Source organism: Acomys russatus, chromosome 17 (assembly GCF_903995435.1).
Source record: "Acomys russatus chromosome 17, mAcoRus1.1, whole genome shotgun sequence".
Lineage (NCBI taxonomy): Eukaryota > Metazoa > Chordata > Mammalia > Rodentia > Muridae > Acomys > Acomys russatus.
The window spans coordinates 28,368,450-28,387,724 of record NC_067153.1 but is presented as its reverse complement, the minus strand read 5'-3'; the positions used below and the strand labels follow the sequence as shown (position 1 = coordinate 28,387,724).

Sequence of the window (19,275 nt, the reverse complement as noted above, 5' to 3'; positions counted from 1 at the left end):
TATTAATGAAATAGTGTTCTGTCGCCAGTTCACAACCTAACCATGAGCAGTATATCTCTATACAGAGATATTGATAATAGCAGAGTACTGAAAACTTTCAATGCCTACCTAAGCACTTATCCCCAGTTATATTCCTAATCACACAAGTTAGTAAGAATCATGCATTCCAAACTGTGGAAAACGCACACATATAAGTTATGCCTAGGAAACTAGCTTATACAGGATAGTAATATAAGCATTTTTTTTTTTTCTGGTAGTCAAGCATCTGGTGAACCACAAACCTAATTGTAGTTTGAATTATTCGTTGCCTTGGTTAAAAGTGTTGGATAATGCTGGGCATGGTAGCGCACGCTTTTAATCCCAGCACTCGGGAGGCAGAGGCAGGTGGATCGCTGTGAGTTCAAGGCCAGCCTGGTCTATAAAGCGAGTCCAGGAGAGCCAAGGCTACACAGAGAAACCCTGTCTCGAAAAACAAAAACAGAAGTGTCGGATAAGTGCTTTGGGGGAGAACCAGAGTTATAGAGAATCATGTCAGGATAAAAAGAACTCATTCCTAGCCTGTCCTCAGAGATGACTCTATTAACATTATAGTTAGTAGATTTTTAATTTTCAGTCACCGCTGTGATGTATGTTAACCATGTTAACCAATGACTTTATTTTATTAAATACTTTCCCATCTTGAGGCCAGGTCTTACTTTATAGCCCAAGCTGTTTTGGAATTTGCTATCTAGCCCTGGCTAGCCTCACCCATGATGTTCCTGTCCCAGCATTGGATAGGTCATGCTATGTATCCCAGGCTGGCCCTGTATATTTCTTTTAAAGCTTCCTTCCTAAGTTCCTCATACCTTTTGGGCCCATAGCCTCATGGTAATTTTGACTTTACTATTTGCTTGTTTCTTTGTTGAGACAGAATCTAATGTAATTAGGCTAGCATCAAACTCTTTCTTTTTCTTTCTTTCTTTCTTTCTTTCTTTCGATTTCCTAGACAGGGTCTTATTAGGTGGCTCTGACTGTCCTGGAACATAGTGACATGTAGATCAGGCTGGCCTCAAACTCCTAAAGATCTACCTGCTTCTGCCTCCCAAGCACTGGGATTAAAGGTGAGCACCCCTACCCCTGGCTTGGCCTCAGACTCCTTATGTAGCAGGAAACAGGCTTGAATTCCTGATTCACCTGTCTCTGCTTCTGCTGGAACTAAAGACATGCACCACTGTGTCTTGCTTGCCCCAACTTTTGGCCCTGCACACAATTCCCATATACTTCCACATTACACAAGGCTTGACTGACCCCTTTGAATTTTTTTTTTTTTTTCAGTGTGCGACAAGATTGCTATCAGCCTATTTCTGTTCCTGTTTGGGCACCTGAATGGGGCAGTTCCTTCTATTGTACAGCTTTTCCTCTGGGTTAACGTGAATCTGGGAAATCTGACTCAAATATACACCAGGAAAGGTGGAAATGAGCTCAGAAACATGAGCTGACTGACCCTGCTGAGTGTCGGCAGTAGGCAAGGCTCAGCCATGCATCATCGTGTCATGGACTGTGGCTTTGTGCCATGATTATGGGCCAACATATAAACAGCTTTACTAAAAATCTATTTGCGTTATAAAAGGGACGGTGTTCCAGACCAACAGTCATACTTCAGATTACCAACCAAAATGGAATTAATGTCCTTGTTAGTAGAACTATATAAAGGATCTTAATTTTGATGCAATATGGAGTTTGAATTTTCCCCCTCTATAGTAGCTGCATAGCACTTTTATTGTAGTCATCATCATCCACAGGGTTAAATTTTTCAGGGTTCTCATGTACTAGGCACAATGATGGGAGGGAGGGCAGGATAGTTCTTGAAATAGAATCTTATGCTGTAGCCCTCACCAGCCTGGAACGTATTTGTAGCTCAGACTAGCTTCAAACTCATAGTGATCCTCCTGTGTCAGTCTCCTTTCGAATACTGGGATCACAGGCATCCGCCACTGTCTGGCCAGCCACTGACTGATGTTTGTCTGTATTATCACATTTAAACTGCATAAAACTGCCTGCAACTAAGCACAGTTTTTTTTTTCTTAATTATTATATTTTAGTGTGAGTGTATGCTGCACTGTATGCAAACATGTGCTATGGGGTACCTGTAGATAGATGAGAGGATAGTTTGTGGGAGTCAATTTTCACTTCTACAATGTGGGTACCAAGGATCAAGCTCAGACTCTCAGGCTTGTGTAGTAGGTACCATCACCCGCTGAGCCATCTCTCTGACTCTGGACATCATTACTAGCCCCATTTTATACATGGGGAATTAGTCAAATAACCACGTGAGCATCTTCAGTACTTGCCTGATTTTAGGTCACATACTTTCAGAAAGTGCCATGTAGATAAGTAATATATGAATAACACAAAACTGTGGGTGAGCTATGGATGTTGAAAGTACCATTTGGTGACTAAAATACAGCAACTGCACTTATTCCCTTAAGATGGTCCCAAGTGTTTCCACCCTTCTGTCTGAGCATGTTTCTGGTTCTCTAAAGAGGTGGCTGGTATGTCACCTCCCCCTGGTATTTTCCGACTTTCAAACCTAGGCAGTTAAGGCTGCCATGGTTGATTGGTATTTGACCTCTGTGCCAAGATATACAATAGGGGAAAAATAATCTTCTGGTGCTGAGACAGCTGGATAGCCATGCAAGAATGAAAATGGCTCCTTACCTCACACCTTATGTAATTAAGTCAAACTGTGTCATTGAACTAAATATAAGAAAAGGGAACATGAGGGTGAAAAAATCTCTCATGTTCTTGGCCAAGGCAAAGGCAAAAGCAGCCAAGTAGAAAAAGATACATGGAATCACATTGAAATTAAATCCTGTGCCATGAGCAAAACTCCAAATATGGGAATTCATGGAGCACTATAGGTAAAAATATTTAAAGACGGTATGTCTAATAAGATGCTCGCCTTTAAACCACACGGAGAATTCATAAAACTCAATAATAAAGAGTCGTGACCAGCCAGGTATAGTGGTACAGGCCTGGAACCTCAGCATTTGGGTGGTGGAGGCAGGCAGATGGGGACTTCAAGGTTGTCCTTGGCTATAAGAGACTGTATGTCAGAAAAACAACACAACACACAAAGGACCTATACGCCATTTCTCCCCAAAGAGATATTGAAAATGGACAATAAGTGTATGAAAAATTATCAAAGTCATTAACCATCAGGGTCATACAAATCAAAGTCTCAATGTGATACAATTTTACACCCACAGGATGATTATAATGAAAGAGAACAGATGTGTTTTTTTTCTTTTTTCTTTCTTTCTTTCTTCTTCTTCTTCTTCTTCTTTTTTTTTTTTTTTTCCTAAAATATGGAGGCTTTGGAAAGCAGTCTGGCAGTTTCTCAAGAGCCTGAACAGTTTCCATATGGCTGAACAATTACATTTATAGGACAAAATGAAATACACACACACACACACACACACTCCTGGTACCGACATGGATCGCTTAATGACACTGTTGGAGCAATCTGTGACTAGGTGTGTGTGTTGTTGTGTGAACATTATACAGTCCACTTTACAAATCTAGATAGCATATGCTATATTGCATGTATGTGTAGCTTATTGCTTTAAAGCTGAGACTAACGAAAGCTCATATTAAAATATAGAGGCGGAGACCTATATTTACAGCATTTGGGAGGCAGAGGCAGGAAGAAGCCTTTGCTAGGCCACTCTGGGCTATATAGTCAGTTAAAAGCTGTGAAGTTGTTTGCTGTTGTGGTTTTGTTTTTGTTTTTAGTTTTTTGAGACAGGGTCTCTCTGTGTAGCCTTGGCTGTCCTGGACTCACTTTGTAGACCAGGCTGGCCTCGAGCTCACATCGATCCACCTGCCTCTGCCTCCCGAGTGCTAGGATTAAAGTTGTGCGCCACTACCGCCCAGCGTGGTTTTTGTTTTTGTTTTGTTTTTTGGCATCTGAGGTGGGGGTTGCGGGGGTCAAGACAGGGTCTCTCATTGTGGAGCCTTGGCTGTCCTGGAACTCGCTTTGTAGGCCAGGCTGGCCTTGAACTCACAGAGGTTTGCCTGCCTCTGCCTCCCAGAGTGCTGTGATTACAGGTGCTCACCACCGTGCCCAGCTGTTGTTTGTTGTTATTGTTTTAATTGGGGGAATGAATGTGCTTTAACCTGTATTGTGGGGATTGCCACATAGTAAAAATCATTGAATTGCACCAATTAAGTGAGTTATTGAATGGTATATGAATTTCAGCTGAATAAAGCCACAGGAAGGGAGGAGAAGGAAGAGGCGAAATCAGCATCCTGTTAGTAGCCTACTTCCTCTTCCTGGAGCCCTGTTTCTTTATGTGTGTAGCTCAGGTGCCTTCCTGGACAGAGGCTGTATCAAGATGTAGTGCAGGGTTGAATATTAGCTCTGACCACCTCTTCACACCCTTGTGTGAGTGGCCTCCCAAGCAAGAGCCACAGAGGGGACTACCAAATTAAATCCCAGGCAACCCATGGAATACTTCAGGGACAATTACATGGTTGTTCGTTTCAAGCCACTAAGTTTGAGAGTATTTTTTTACTTAAAAAAAAAAAAAAATATATATATATATATATATATATATATATACATATATATATATATATATGTATATATATATATATATAATTTTTATTGTGTTTGAGTGCTCTGCCTGCATATATGTCTATGTACCATGTGGAGTGCCTGGTACCCATGGAGGCCAGAAAAGGGTATCACATCCCCTGAGGCTGGAGTTACAGGTGGTTATAAAATGCCATGTAGGTCCTAGGAATTGAACCTGGGTCCTTTGGAAAAGCAGCCGGTGCTCTTAACCACTGAGCCATCTCCCCAGCTGCTGGAAGTAAATTTTTATAAGCAGAAGGCAATATCAGAAGTCCAGTACTCACTTTAATGTAGAGACTTCAAATAAATACTCAAAGTCAACCCCAGGAAAGACTTGGTCTTGAAAAGAGGAACCAGGATGAGGATGCTCCTGGACTGTAAGGGGAGATGAGCAGGGATGAGCTGAGGGCAGACCAGCCTGCCATCTGGCCCCTTTCCTGAAGCCTTGGCAGGAACAGGTAGCCAGGCACTTGTCCACCACAAGGTACTTAGCAGGAGTCCTAAAGGACTGAGTAGGTCATGTTTCTGGTTGTGAGCAGCTGCATGCTATGATCCTGTGTGCCTGTCCTCTCGGGACCCCAGAAGGCAAGCGGCCGAGCTGGAAGAAGCTGAAGTGGAGCTAAAGGCTAAGAGCCTGCACCAGAAATAGAGAGAATATTTAAAAGTCATTCTAATCACGTTATTTATTTATTTTGTGTGTGTGTGTGTGTGTGTCTGTGTGGTTGTGCATGTGCGTGCCACTACACAAAATGATGTTCAGAGAACAATTTTCAGCAGTAGGTCCTGTCCTTCCACTATATGGGCCCTAGGGATAGAACTCGATCGTGGCATCAGGCTTGGAGAGGAAGTGCGTCATCTCACTAGTCTATGGAGAGATTGTGTTCGTTTGTTTATTGAGAAAATTTTGAGGTAGAGTGTCACTGTGTCGCCCAGGCTGGTTATGAAGGAGAGAGCCTTCCATCTCAGCCTCTTGAGCATCAGGGATAAACGACATGTGTCACCACACCCAGCTTTGTGAGGACATCCTTTTTTTTTTTTTTTTTGGTTTTTCGAGACAGGGTTTCTCTGTGTAGCCTTGGCTCTCCTGGACTCACTTTGTAGACCAAGCTGGCCTCGAACTCACAGAGATCCACCTGCCTTTGCCTCTTGAGTGCTGGGATTAAAGGCGTGTGCCACCACGCCCGGCAACCTCCTTTTTAATACACATTTGCACACTTGGATGTGGTGTAGCAAGAAATAACACGAAAATGAGCTTAATTTATTCATTCAGTAATTTTTGTTGTAAACCTTGAGATAGGGTTTCTCTGTGTATCCCTGGCTGTCCTTGACTTGCTCTCTAGCTTTGACTGTCCTGGACTCACTGTGTAGACCAGGCTGGCCTCAAACTCACAGCGATTCACCTGCCTCCGCCTTCTGAGTGCTGGGATTAAAGCTGTGCGCCACCACGCCCGGTTTACCTGTTGTATTTTAGAATAAGCCTTATTTAACCTGGGGCTGGGCAGATATTAACCCCCTAAACCATCTTCCATTATCTCCCATCCATAATCCCCCAGTGCTTGCTTATGCTGTTCATCTGGACCACTTCTTTCCCTGTGGAACTTCGGAGTTCCTCCTCCTGACCCATGTCCTATGCCATGGCGGTTCCGCTCCCTGTTTCTCCTCAGGTACCTCTCTCCTAGCCAAGATCCTTCTGTCCTCAAAGCCTGTAAGCCTTTGCCCGGCCCCTTCCTTCTGCCCTGCGCAGGGGTAGGCCTTTATTTGTCAAACAGCGCAAGGCAAAGTTGTACAGCAGTACTTGGGGTATGTGATAGTCTGCTCGTAAACAGTAAGAATCTCAGGGGCGAGCAGCTAACAAATACAAAGCTCCAGGCCACGCCTTAGCCGGCGTGAATGTGTGGCTCATTTCATTCCCATCGGAAGGTAGATGCTTGAGGTTGCGTAGAGGGCAGGAATGGATGCGGGATATAATTCAACTAAGAAAATACTGTGGTTGGCCAGGTTTAAAATGTGGGTGTTTTAACCTAAAGTGGCAGCATTGCCACAGGTAGGAGGCCCTAAGCATAAATGAGAGAGATTCAGGAAAGGAAATGTGTAGTTCATCTAACAGTTAGCTGGGTGGCTAAGACAGGCATCTCAGCCAGGATTTTTTTTTCCTCTTTCTTTTTTTGCCAGATAGTGGAACCTGCACTAATACAGAGCCATATTTGGATAGAAAACAATGTGTTCACTTGTTTTGTTCTTGTTGATTTTGATGTTGCAGTTTTGGCTAATCTGGAACTCACTATCTAGCCCTAGGTGGCCTCAAACTTATGGAGATCCTTCTGTCCCAGCTTCCCAAATATTAGGATTAGAGGTGCCACTCGAGAAATACGTTGGGTACAAAGGTGTGGGTAGGAGGCATTGCTTTCCATAGCCTCCATAGTCTATGTCCTTTATGAATGTAGGTGCCCTCTACGTGAGGGCAGTAGTCAGTAGCCACTCACTAATGATACTGATGTCAACATAAATGAAAACTGGCATGTGTCCCCTGGTACCATATATAGATTCGTAGGAAGATGCTTTCTACTCCAGCCAGGTATGTTTTAAAATAAACTAGATAAAATAAAGGCTCTGAAGGTAGAGTGTGGAGGGACTAAGAAATTTAGGGGAGGTGTAATGACAGATGCCTGTAATCCCAGAATCTACCTGCAAGTTAGGGGCTACCCTGGCAATAGCAAAACCAAGGACAGAACTTCATAGACGGCCTTGTGTCAAAGAAATCAGAGAAACGGAGAGGGGGGGGGTAGTGAGAGAGAGAGAGAGGAAGTGAGGAAGGGAGTAGGAGGGAAGAAAGGAAAGAAGGAATGGAGGGAGGGAGGGAGAGAGAGAGGGAAGTGAAGGTCTGCTGGGGAAGGGAAGTGTAGGAGCAGGCTGTGAGGCAATGTGAAGATTGTAGAGGGATCACTTATGCAGTTGTGATAGTCAGTTCTAGCTGCTGTAACAAAAATGGCACTAGCTAGGCGGCTAAAACAAGAAACAACAGTTTGTGAAGTCATGATCAGGGTGTCAGTTGACTCGGTGGGTGCTTGCTTCTTGTTTGCACGTAGATGGCTCAAATTCTTGCTCTATCCTCACTTGGAGACAGCAGAGAGGGAAGATCTTCGTGTGTGTCTTCCTTTCGAATCTTGAAAATACTTATTTGTTGGTGTGCGTGGAAGGCGTGTGTATGTGAGTGTGGGCATATGCACATCACAGTGAACGTGTGTGGAGGTCAGAGGACAAGCATGTGGTTCTCTCCTTCTACCCTTACCGAAGTCCTGGGAGTCAAAGCCATTGGGCTTACGTGGCCAGGGCCTTTACCTTCTGAGACATCCACTGGCTGTCTTTGCTGTCTCTTCTAATCTCACCATAAGGCTTTCAGTCTGGAAAGCTAATTGTGCCCACAGTCCCCATCTCCAGCTACCGTCACATTTAGAGAGTGAATGTGTGAATTGCAGCAGGAACACACGTAGTCATTCCGCAGTTATTTTAACACAGTAGTCTAGGAAATGGAATTGAAAAAAATATTATGAGCCAACTAAGAAGGAAGGGCCAATGCGTTGTAAAAATCCTGAATAACTTCTGTGTAGTGGCTGTGAGGAACCAGGCTCAGGGCAAGTGCCATGCCACCAAGTCAAACCCCCAGCACTGCCACTGCTTTTCAACTTGAAGGCTCGATAGACTTGTAGTTTGTGTTTCCACTTCTGGTCTAATTACCAGGACAACTGGCATCTTCTTGGGGGCTGGAGAGATGCTCGGTGATTAAGAGTGTTTCCTGCTCCTCCAGAGGTCCTGAGCTCAATTCCCAGCAACCACATGGTGGCTCACAACCATCTATAATGAGATCTGATGCCCTCTTCTGGCCTGCAGGTGTACGCGCAGACAGAACACTGTATACATAATAAATAAATCTCTATAAAAAATGCTACCCTTCAGTTTATTTTAAACTTGCCTTGATTTATGTATTTCATTTTTCTGTAAAGCTATAAAACTTCAAGAAAATGCTTCCACATCAGAAAAAAAAAGACGGCTTCTTCACTTCTAAACAGATCTTGTGTTGGAACTGACATTTGTAGCAGCATATGACAGCTACGACTGTCTGTCTGACAGCCCTTCTGTGACACTTCCCGGAAGCCGGTGGTGTTGGACTTCAAATGAGCTTTTCCTTCTGTTTATATTTGCTCTACTTTTCCTGTTTGTTTGTTTGTTTGTTTGTTTATTTATTTTTCTTCTTCCCAGACTGATGAGCCCTGAAACCACACTCCTCCAGCCTAGGGAAGAGGAAGGGGTGAAGTACGAACGAACCTTCATGGCATCAGAATTCCTGGACTGGTTGGTTCAGGAAGGTGAAGCCACAACAAGGAAAGAAGGAGAGCAGCTTTGCCACCGGCTTATGGACCATGGCATCATACAACATGGTGAGTGTGTCAGTCAGTGTTTGCTTCAATGACAAAACAATCTCATAGCCTGTGGTTAATAGCAACATACATTTATCCCTCATCCCTGGGTTCATAAGTAGGTGTACCTCTGGACAGTGCGACTTGCCTCTACGGAGAGAATCAAGGTCAATTCTTTGTGGGTTTTGTTTTTTTGTTTGTTTGTTTGTTTTTTGTGGGTTTTTTTTTTTTGTTTTGTTTTGTTTTTGTTTTTTGGGTTTTTTTGCCTTGACCATTTCATTTGAGATCAGTTTAAAGAGATACATTGTTATGCAGATGTTGCAGCAGACCCTAAAGAGGAAAGGCAAAGTCTTCTTTATTTTTAATTTTATGTCTATGGGTGTTTCACCTACATGTGTGTGCGCACCATGTGAGTGCCTGGTGCCCACAGAGGTCAGATGAGGGTGTCAGATCACCAGGACTGGAATTACAGATGGGGCTGTGAATTGCCATATGGATGCAGGGAGTTGAACCTGGGTCATCTTAAAGGGCAGACATGCTCTTAACTGGTAAGCCATCTCTTCAGTCAAGGAAGGCAGATGCTTACAGAGCTATCAAAAGCTCTGCTTGAGTATGGTATCCCATCACAATTTCATATAAACCTGGCCTTCACAAGTCATACAGTCACTCTGAGTGCGAAGGCAGGAAGATTGGAAGTTCAAGGTAATTCTTGACTATGTAGCAAGATCAAAGCCAGCATGAGCAATGTGAAGCCCTCTCTCTCAAAGACAAACATTAAAGTAATTCATAGCTGGCTGTGGTAGCTGTAATTGCAATACTCAAGGAGGCAGAAGCAGGTCGATCTCTGTGAGTTCAAGGCCAGCCTGGTCGACAAAGTGAGTCCAGGACAGCCTGTCCAAAGCTACGCAGAGAAACTATGTTGTTTAAAAAAAAGAAAAGAATAACAATTTTGCTTGTCAGATCTACTGTCCATGACCTTAGGTAAGTAATGCTTGAGACACAATGAGCCATGAGACCAGCTGCCATGGTGAAGAAGTAATACCAACGGGCTTTATAAATGTTTTATTCCTGATAGGATAAATTATAATAATGCAATGTAACCTTTACTTAAAAACTTTATTGCATAATAAATAATTTTAAAGCTTAGTTGATGAAATACCACGTTTGGCCCTGTTGGTGTAGAAGAAGGCTAAGTATGAATGGGATGTCAGGAGTCAGGATCCACTAGAGACACCTTGCAAGCTGGCTGTCGCAAGAACACAGCCTCTGGGATCCTGGCTCCACCAGGCTCCGCCAGTTACTTACTTTTATCTGGGAAGTAAGGATGACCTCATTGGGTGAATGTACAAATAAAAAACAGTAAACATAGAGCTCTCGTTTAGTGGTCCTGCTCTTAGTTAGAACCCACTCAATTAATTTCCCTGGAAGGTGTAGGCTTGGGAAACAGGAGAAGGTTGGAAGCCTGTGGCCATCTCAGCCCAAGTCCATCTACAAGGTAATATTAGAGTCTGTGGGCTCCTTCCCCTAACCCCTACATTCCAAGATGAGAATTTCTGTCACAAGAATACGACCATGGGATTAGAAAGATGAAAAGAACTTTAGACATTTAGACCAATGTCTCCCTAACTCTAGAATGCAACCCTCTAGTGGGTCGTGAAATAATTATGATTGCATTTAGTGTCTGTGCGCGCCCACCATGCACCATGATGCATATAGACAGCAAAATCCAGCTTGCCAGAGTCTGTTCTTTTCTTCTACCATGTGGTTCCCAGGAATCAAACTCAGGTTGTCAAGCGTGGCAACAAGCACCTTTACTCGCTGAACTATCTCACTGACCCCGTGACATAAATTCAGAAAGCCATTTCCAGTGTTAGAAATAATCAATTGTGCCCTCTGTGGACCTTCACTGTGACCTGGGAGCATGGTGGAAAGGCAGAAATGCCTATCCTAACCATGGTCTGCTGACTTGCATTTGCATTGTGCCAAGATCTCCCATGACATCAGGATGCACATACGGTGCTGAGCATGATGGCCTAAGCCTGTCATCTCAACACTGGGAGGTAGAGGTGAAGATAAGGAGTTTAAGATCATCCATGGCTACATGTCAAGTTCACTATGTATGTGAATGAGTGTGTATGTGTGTGTGTATGTATCTGTGTTGAGTGGGTGTGTCTGTGTGCATGAATGTGTGTGTGTCTGTGTTTTAGACCTTTGAAAGGTCCTACTCTTGGCCAAGTTGTCCCAAATTCACCCTAGGCTGGCCTCAAACTCATAGCAGTCCTCTTGCCTCAGCCTCCTTTTTGGTTTTGTGTTTTGTTTTTTGTTTTTTTCTATTTTGACACATGGTCTTACCAGGTTGCCTTGGCTGACCTTGAACTCTTTTTTTTTTTTTTAAAGATTTATTTATTATTATATATACATGCATATCTGCAGGCCAAAGGAAGGCATCAGATCACATTATAGATGATTGTGAGCCACCATGTGGTTGCTGGGAATTGAACTCATGAACTCTGGAAGAACAGTTAGTGCTCTTAACCACTGAGCCATCTCTCCAGCCCCAGACCTTGAACTCTTAATAGCTCAGGTAGACCTTGAATTTACAATCCTCCTGAATCAGCCTCCAAAGCAGCTGTGATTACAGACTTTCCGGCACCAACAGGCCCACTTCTTTCTCACTTCCTAACATATTTATATTTACTATATACTAAGTACAGGGCTCAATGTTTTGTAGATTTTAATGTATTAGGTAGCTAATACATTATATTACATATATTAATATATATGATTCTGTGTGTGTGTGTGTGTGTGTGTGTGTGTGTATCTATATTTCACTCAAATTGTAAGTGGTTTTCCGGTGCAAGGAAATCTTGGCAGTTGGAAACCAAAGGATGCCTCAAAGTCACACCACAAAACAAACTTCACACAAGAGATGTATTGGGGAGAAGAAGAGGATGGTGGCTGTCTCTGAAGGAGAAGAGAAACAGCAGAGGTCGGGACAGAGGGGAAGGCTTTCATAGGGTCTTTGGAGCCTGCACATGGAGCTTAGTGGGGAAATATAGGATGATAAAAAACATTCTTTGGCCATTAAGTCTGAGTTAATGGGGTAAGACCTTCCAAGTGTAGGAGCTCTGGGTCAAGCCATGCATGGGCAGGGTGTTCATTCCTTGGCTTTTTTTTTTTTTTCAAGACAGGGTTTTTCTGTGGAGCCTTGGCTGTCCTAGACTCACTTTGTAGACCAGGCTGGCCTTGAACTCATAGGGATCCACCTGCCTCAGTCTCCCAGGTGCTGGGATTAAAGGCATACACCCCCACATCCAGCCTTCCTTGGGTTAGCATGTGTCTGAAATAGCAGTTCTGGGTGGGGAGGAGATGGTGACTGAAGCAGGAAGGGTGGAGGACAAGTGGGCCTACACAGTAGGTTTCAGATGAGCCTGGCCTACAGAGTGAGACTTGGTCTCAAAGATATACTGTATGCCTAAAATAAAAGTTTATTTGAGCTTTGAGTACAGCTCAGTTGGTAGAATACGTGCCTAGTATGATCAAAACCCTAAGAGTGATGGTCCACATCACAAAAACTAGGCACGGTAGCACATCTATAATTTAAACACTTAGGAGGTAGAAGCCGGAGGGTCAAAAGTTCAAGCTCACCCTTGGCTACAGTAGCGATGTTGAGGCCAGCCTGAGCTGGATATAACCCTTACTCAAGAGGAAGAAAAGGTGCTGGAGCGCTGACTCAGTGGTGAGCACTTGAGGCTCACGCAAAGGACCTGGGTTCAGTTCCCAGCACCCACACGGTGGTTCACAGCCATCCATCACTCCAGTTCCAGGGACTATGTGTGCAGTCAGTTTACCTCTGGCATAACAGCATGAGCTCCATGGTGGGGGATATATACAGCCTGGCTTTTGAACCTAGCTCTGTCTCCTCAGCAACCATCTTTAACGTCCCCCTCTACAGATTTATTGCACTGTAAAGTTAGCATCTAATTTTATCTTCCTGAGTCCTCCTGACCAGAGAGCCACTGAGCGTCTATGTGGGCAGCGTTGGACTAGAAAGAAGAATCGTATATTTGTGCTAATGGCTAAGATAGCTTACAGTGCGGGAATACACCCTGCAAGATCAGCAAGTGATTGTGTGATCTGGAGAAATGGCTTCCTGTATGCTCTCAGGGCACTGGCGTCTGCCTGCCATAAAGGGCAGTAACACATATCCCAAGCCTCTGCCCAGAGAAGTCCTTCCAAGACTCAGAGCCCAAGTGTTTTCCGATGGACCATTCCTATCCGCATACCACCAGCTCCGCCAGCCATGACAGGTAGCATTCCAAATTCATGGAAAGAAAGCAAGTGCTCTCCTGAAATCACACCACCCTAGGGTATAGTGCACCTTAGTGCTGCAAGTGGGCACAGTGGCCTGATCATGGGACAGTGACTCAGGAAGCCTTCCAAAAACCAGGTTTCCAGAATCTAGCCATGGCACAGCCACAGAAGCAGGCGCTGCTGTTATCTCTACTAGACTACTTGTTCCCGAATCACCTGACAAGCAGAATTGACCCACAGCACTTGGGGAAAGCTCTCCACACAATATGCAGCTCTGGCGGCCTCAAAGATCGGCTTCTGTGTGGGATCCGCTCACGTATACATCATAGTGACCATGTATAGAGCTCTTACTGCCTTTGAGCTTCTGTGGTAGCAACTAGTCCTTTTTCATTCTCGTCTTGCTCAATGACTGTTAAGTTGGGCAATATATGCTGTGGTGGTTAGGAGAAATGTCCTCCACAGGCTCCCGTATTTGAACACCTGGTTCGCAGATGGTGATGCCGGTTGAGCTTTATGTAGTGCATGTAACCTTGCTGGGAGAAATATGTCAGTGGGGTAGAATTTAAGATTTTAAGCTTCACCCTACTTCCAGGTTGCTCTCTCTCTGCTTCAGCCTGCATTTGAAGACGTGAGCTCTCAGCTTCCTGCCCTTGACTGCTGGTGGCTGTCATGCCTCCATTCTGCCACCATGTACTTTTATTCCCTTGCAGCTATAAGACCAAAACAAACAAACAAACAAACAAACAAACAAACAAAAAACCAAAAAGCAAACCATTCTGTAAGTTGCCTTGGTCACGATGTTTTTCACAGCAAGAGAAAAGTAACTAATACATGCATATTCTCATTATTTGTCTGTTCATATGATATGGTGGGAACAGAAAGAGAGAGAGAGAGAGAGAGAGAGAGAGAGAGAGGAGAGAGAGAGAGAGAGAGTGTGTGTGTGCGCACGTGCGTTCGTGGGTGCATTCTGGGCATTGAACACAAGTCATCAGGCTTCCATGGAGGTGCCTTTGTCCATGCTGCCATCTCCCAGGCCCACGCTGTCTCATTTTAAGATGGTTAAGTAACCTGCTAAAGATGAGACCTAATCAGTTGTAGAGCCTAGGCTCAAATGAGGGCAGGGAGGTTTGAGAAACCACCTTTTACCCACTGAGGAGGACCAGATGCTAATTGTTAGCCCCACTAGGCTAAGAGAAAAAATTGTTCGCTCATAAAATCTGAACTGTGTTGACTATATCGTAACAGCTCCTGTGGCCTGGCAGATGCTATAACTTATTTTTTTACAAAAGAAAGAAAGAATTGTTAGCCCATAAAAATATACCTGTTTTTTTTTTTTTCTTTTCTTTTCAAGACAAGGTTTCTCTGTGTAGCCCTGGCTATTACTCACTTTGTAGACCAGGCTGGCCTTGAACTCACAGCGATCTGCCTGCCTTTTTTTTCCCCAAGTGCTGGGATTAAAGGTGTGTGCCACCACACTCAGCTAATATACCGTTTTGTTTTTTAAAACACTAACAACCTTGGGGGTTTTGTGTAACTTTTGCAAGTAGAGTGGACACACTTTCCTGATACTAAATATTTCTCCAGCTGCCTTAGCTGTCAGCTGGGTACCTTAGCTCTAAGTGGGGAGAGAAGGAAGCCAGATAATCTCAAGGGCAAATCACTCACAGCGCCACAGCTGACCCTGGGTAATCAGGGTCCTGCTGCTGCGTCCACACATATCACTTCCACCCTTTCCACTTTGGCCAGGGCACTTTAGCAATAGCAAAACTTTATAAAGCCTTCTGGCCTTTCCTTTTAAGGCTATAATCATAATAGACCCTGACATACACAGAAGAGCAGCTTTATGTGTCTTATCTTTCCAATCCTCCCAGCTCCCCTAGGGTAGCTATGATTATACCATTTTAGGGGAACATGGTCACTGGAACATTTGCTTGAGAGCCGAGAAGGATGCCAGGTGCAGATAGAGATGGGTGACACGATTCCAGTAACAAGGGACATTGATGGAGGCCAGCCTAAGGTTGCAAACAATTGGACAAAAATAAATAAATAGTTAAAAAAATATAAAGAAGGAATGGGAGAGAGACGGGTTAAAAAAATAAAAAGATAATCTTCTTTCTACCCTTCTTGAGTTTGTAACAGAAATCCCCTCTGACTACAGGTAAGATAGAAAGTCTGTGAATGTGGTTCAGTTAACAGAACACTTGGCCCGCATGCACACAGCCTGAGTTCACACACCTGCACTGTATAAGCCAAGCTGTTTACACAGTGGATATGAGGGGGTGGGGTGGGGGGTAGGGGGAGGGTAGCGGGTGGGGGGAAGGGGGCAGTAAAAATCAGAAGTTTGAGGTCATCCTCGACTGTACAGTTTGAGGCCAGGCTGAACTGCATAAAACTCCATCTCGGGAAGAAAAAAAAAAAAAGTCAACCAAGGTTAATAAGACATATGCCTCTTGTATACAAGAAGATAGCTCAGAGAAATAAGCAACCCTGAAAAACCTGCGTACGGTTACAGAAGCCCATGGTGAAAAAGAAGAGCAGACTCCATCAGGTTGTCCCCTGATGTCCATATGATTGTGTGGTAGCAAGTGAGCACACACACACACACACACACACACAAACACACACACACACACACACACACACACACATACACATGCACACATACTAAATATAAAGGAATAAGTGTAAAACAAAACCCTAGCGCTGTGATTGATTTTAGTGGCTTTTGAAGTTGCATTGCTTCAAAGCTTTAAGGATTAAATGTGCTCTTCCTGTTTTTATCTAATACGTCTCTCTTTTATAAATAAGATTTTTTTGAGGTTTATTGTATATGCTTATAGGCTGAAAAGATAAATACAAATTTTTTTTAAATGGGCAAGGAATTCTTATTATACATGGGTCTCAAGAAAGCCAAAACATATTTTGACTGTAAACATGGTCCATAATTCTGCTCATGAAATTTTCTTAGTTCTCAGCCATCAGGGGGCTTTGTGTGCTTGTGTGCAGACACACATGCACATATGTGTCTGTGCTCCTTGCCCATCCCATGGCACTGATTTTATTTTGCCTCATGATTGAACTGTTCTTGTTTTCTCACTGAGGGCAGGCCAAAGACATTGAAAGTGTGTGTGTGTGTCTGTCTGTCTGTCTGTCTCTATGTCAATTGCTCTGTGTGCATCAGTGAGTACTCAATGAGAGAGTACTTGTCTAGCATTCATGATGCCCTGGCTTTGATTCCTAACACACACACACATAAATATGAGGGCTGAAGAGCTTGATCAGACGTTAAGGCGAGTCAGATATCAAGGGCAGGAGGACTGTTCTGAAACGATGTAGCAGATTTCTTTGCTAAAACTAGGCTTACAGGATGGGCCACTGGGTCATAGCAGCCTGGCTGAAGTACAGTCAGAGAGCTCTTGGAGAAGCTAGGCTGTCCTTGCTTGGCCCTCCTTCCCTGTCATAGTGAGTGCTTTACCAAACGCTATCACCAAAAGCAACTGGGGAAGGAAAGGGTTTATTCGGCTGCTTCTTCCACCTCACAGTTCCTCATCTAAGGAAGGCAGCACAGGAACTCAAGGCTGGAGCTGATGCAGAGACCATGGAGCAGTGCTTACTGGCTTGTTTCCCACAGCTTGCTCAGCCTGCTTTCTTGCTGCACCAAAGATCACCAGCCGAGGCTTGGTACTACCCACAATGGGCTTGGCCCTCCGGTATCAATCACTAAGTACGACAGGCTTGCCTCAGCCTGATCTTATGGAAGCATTTTCTCAATTGAGGCTCCTTCTGAGATGACTCTAGCTGTGTCCAGTCGATGTAAAACTAGCCAGCAGCACATTTCCTTTTCTTTAGGGTGCTTACTTCCTTTTACCTGCTAAGCCATTTCCCAACCCACTCCATTCTCCTTTATGCTTAAGTAATAACGATATCATTTAGATATACTTTCTTCATTCTCTGTAAATGACACTTACACTAGTTCCATATTTAGCTATTTCAAATAGTCCTTATTTTATATGCTGACTTCATTTTACCCAAGACAGCTAAGTCATGATAGATCTGATTTTAGGTTTTTGAGAAATACCAGTGGTTCTTAACCTTCCTCGTGTTGTGGTGCGCCCCAAACATAAAATTATTTGTGTTGCTACTTCATAACTGTAATTTTGCTACTGTTATGAATCATAAGGTAAATCTCCATGTTTTCCAATGGTCTTATGTGACCCCTGGGAAAGGGTTGTTCAACCCCCAAAGGGACTCACTGCTCTATGCTATATTACCCAGTAGCTGTGTTAGTTTGTATTCCACCAATAGTTATAAGTAGTCTTTTTACTTCAATTCCCTGCCAGTGTCTGCTATTTGTTTATTATTATAACTGGGCTAAAATAATATCTTGTAGTGGCTAATGATATGGAGTGACTTTTTATATATATTTGAGCCCTTTTTCTTTTTTCTTTTATTTATATTCCTGAGGATTTATTGTTTTTAAATTACCAGTATTACCAGTATGATTAGTAGGTCCGGCTAGCAATCAATTAAGACACAGACACTTGTTATATTTTAAAATTGCCTTAGTTAACCTAGGGCAGGGCAGATACTAATCTTTTAAACTACTTTGCATAGTGGGGCATAGATAGGATCCCTGTCTCAATCCCATGTCATCTGTTTTTATTAATTTTTATCAAGCTAACTCTCATCCATAATCTCAAATACTTGTTAATGTTTTTTTTTGGGGGGGGGCTGAATTTTCCATCCAAGCCAGTATATGTTTTTCCTCCATCTAACCCCATGGCGGCCTTCCTCTCCTCCTCCAGTCTTTCTCCTTCTTTTTTTGTGGCGGTTTCTCTTCTTCCCAGGATTTCTCTCTCTCTTTCTAAGTCCCATCTATCTCTTTTTCCCTGCCCAGGTGGGATGGCTTTTTATTTATCAAAAGGTGGGTCACAGAGACAGCAAGCAGTAATTAGCGTCAAAATGCATTAGACCATTCCCCCAACAAGGATTGAACCTAGGGCTTTGTGCATGCTGGGCAAATGCGACATCACTGCTGGCTTTGAACTCAATTTGTAGCCTAACTAACCTTAAACTTGCTGTGCAATAGGAGCCTTAGTCTTCCCAGTAGTTAGGATTGACAGGCTGGTACCGGAAGAGACAGCTTTAGGTTTTTGTTTGTTTGTTTGGTTGGTTGGTTGGTTGGTTGGTTGGTTTTGGTTTTGAGAAGATGTTTATTTCAGATCATCTGCTCATTTTAAAATTTAGTTTCTTCAGCCAGCCATGGTGGTGCACGCCTGTAATCCCAGCACTCTGGGAGGCAGAGGCAGGAGGATCGCTGTGAGTTTGAGGCCAGTCTGTTCTACAAAGCAAGTCCAGGATGGCCAAGGCTACACAGAGAAACCTTGTCTCAGAAAAGGGAAAAGAAAAAAAGGTTTCTTCTTGATCATCTTCCTCCTCCTCCTCTTCCTCCTCATCCTTCTATTTGTTCTTTACCATCCAATATAATCTTCTCCGAAGCCATAATCTAATATAATGTTTGTTTTCTCCACTTAGAATACTCAGGAATTTGGGCTGGGGTACAGCTCAATTGATGAGTGTTTATCTGACTTGTACAAAGCCTAGGTTTCAACCCTAACGCCACAGGAACCAGATGTAGTGGTACATGTCCAATCCCAGCCTTCTAGAAGTAGAGGGAGGAGGATGAAGTCTAGGTCATTTTTATCTACATAGTGTGGTTTAAGGCCAATCAAAAAATGCCTTTCAAAACAAACAAACAAAAATCCCCAAGGTGTATAGGTGCAGAAATCTTCTAGTGCTATATGCTTTGGCTCTGTTTCCTACTTTATTATAATTGAATCTAGACGAAGAAAAAATTAGACACAGTCAGAAGCCCACTGCAATGTCAAAACTGGGGGGACAACGTTGCTTGGTAGTGTCATATGCAAA

General features: G+C 43.5%; 1 protein-coding gene across 1 annotated transcript in view; it reads left to right on the top strand.

The window, feature by feature from the left end:
- The window catches only part of Deptor (DEP domain containing MTOR interacting protein), a 147,350-nt gene that overhangs the window by 73,733 nt on the left and 54,342 nt on the right, over window positions 1–19,275 (top strand). Inside the window, exon 4 of the mRNA XM_051159673.1 lies at window positions 8,876–9,054. Within this exon, the coding sequence (XP_051015630.1) occupies window positions 8,876–9,054 (179 nt within the window). The remainder of the gene's footprint in view (window positions 1–8,875; window positions 9,055–19,275) is intronic.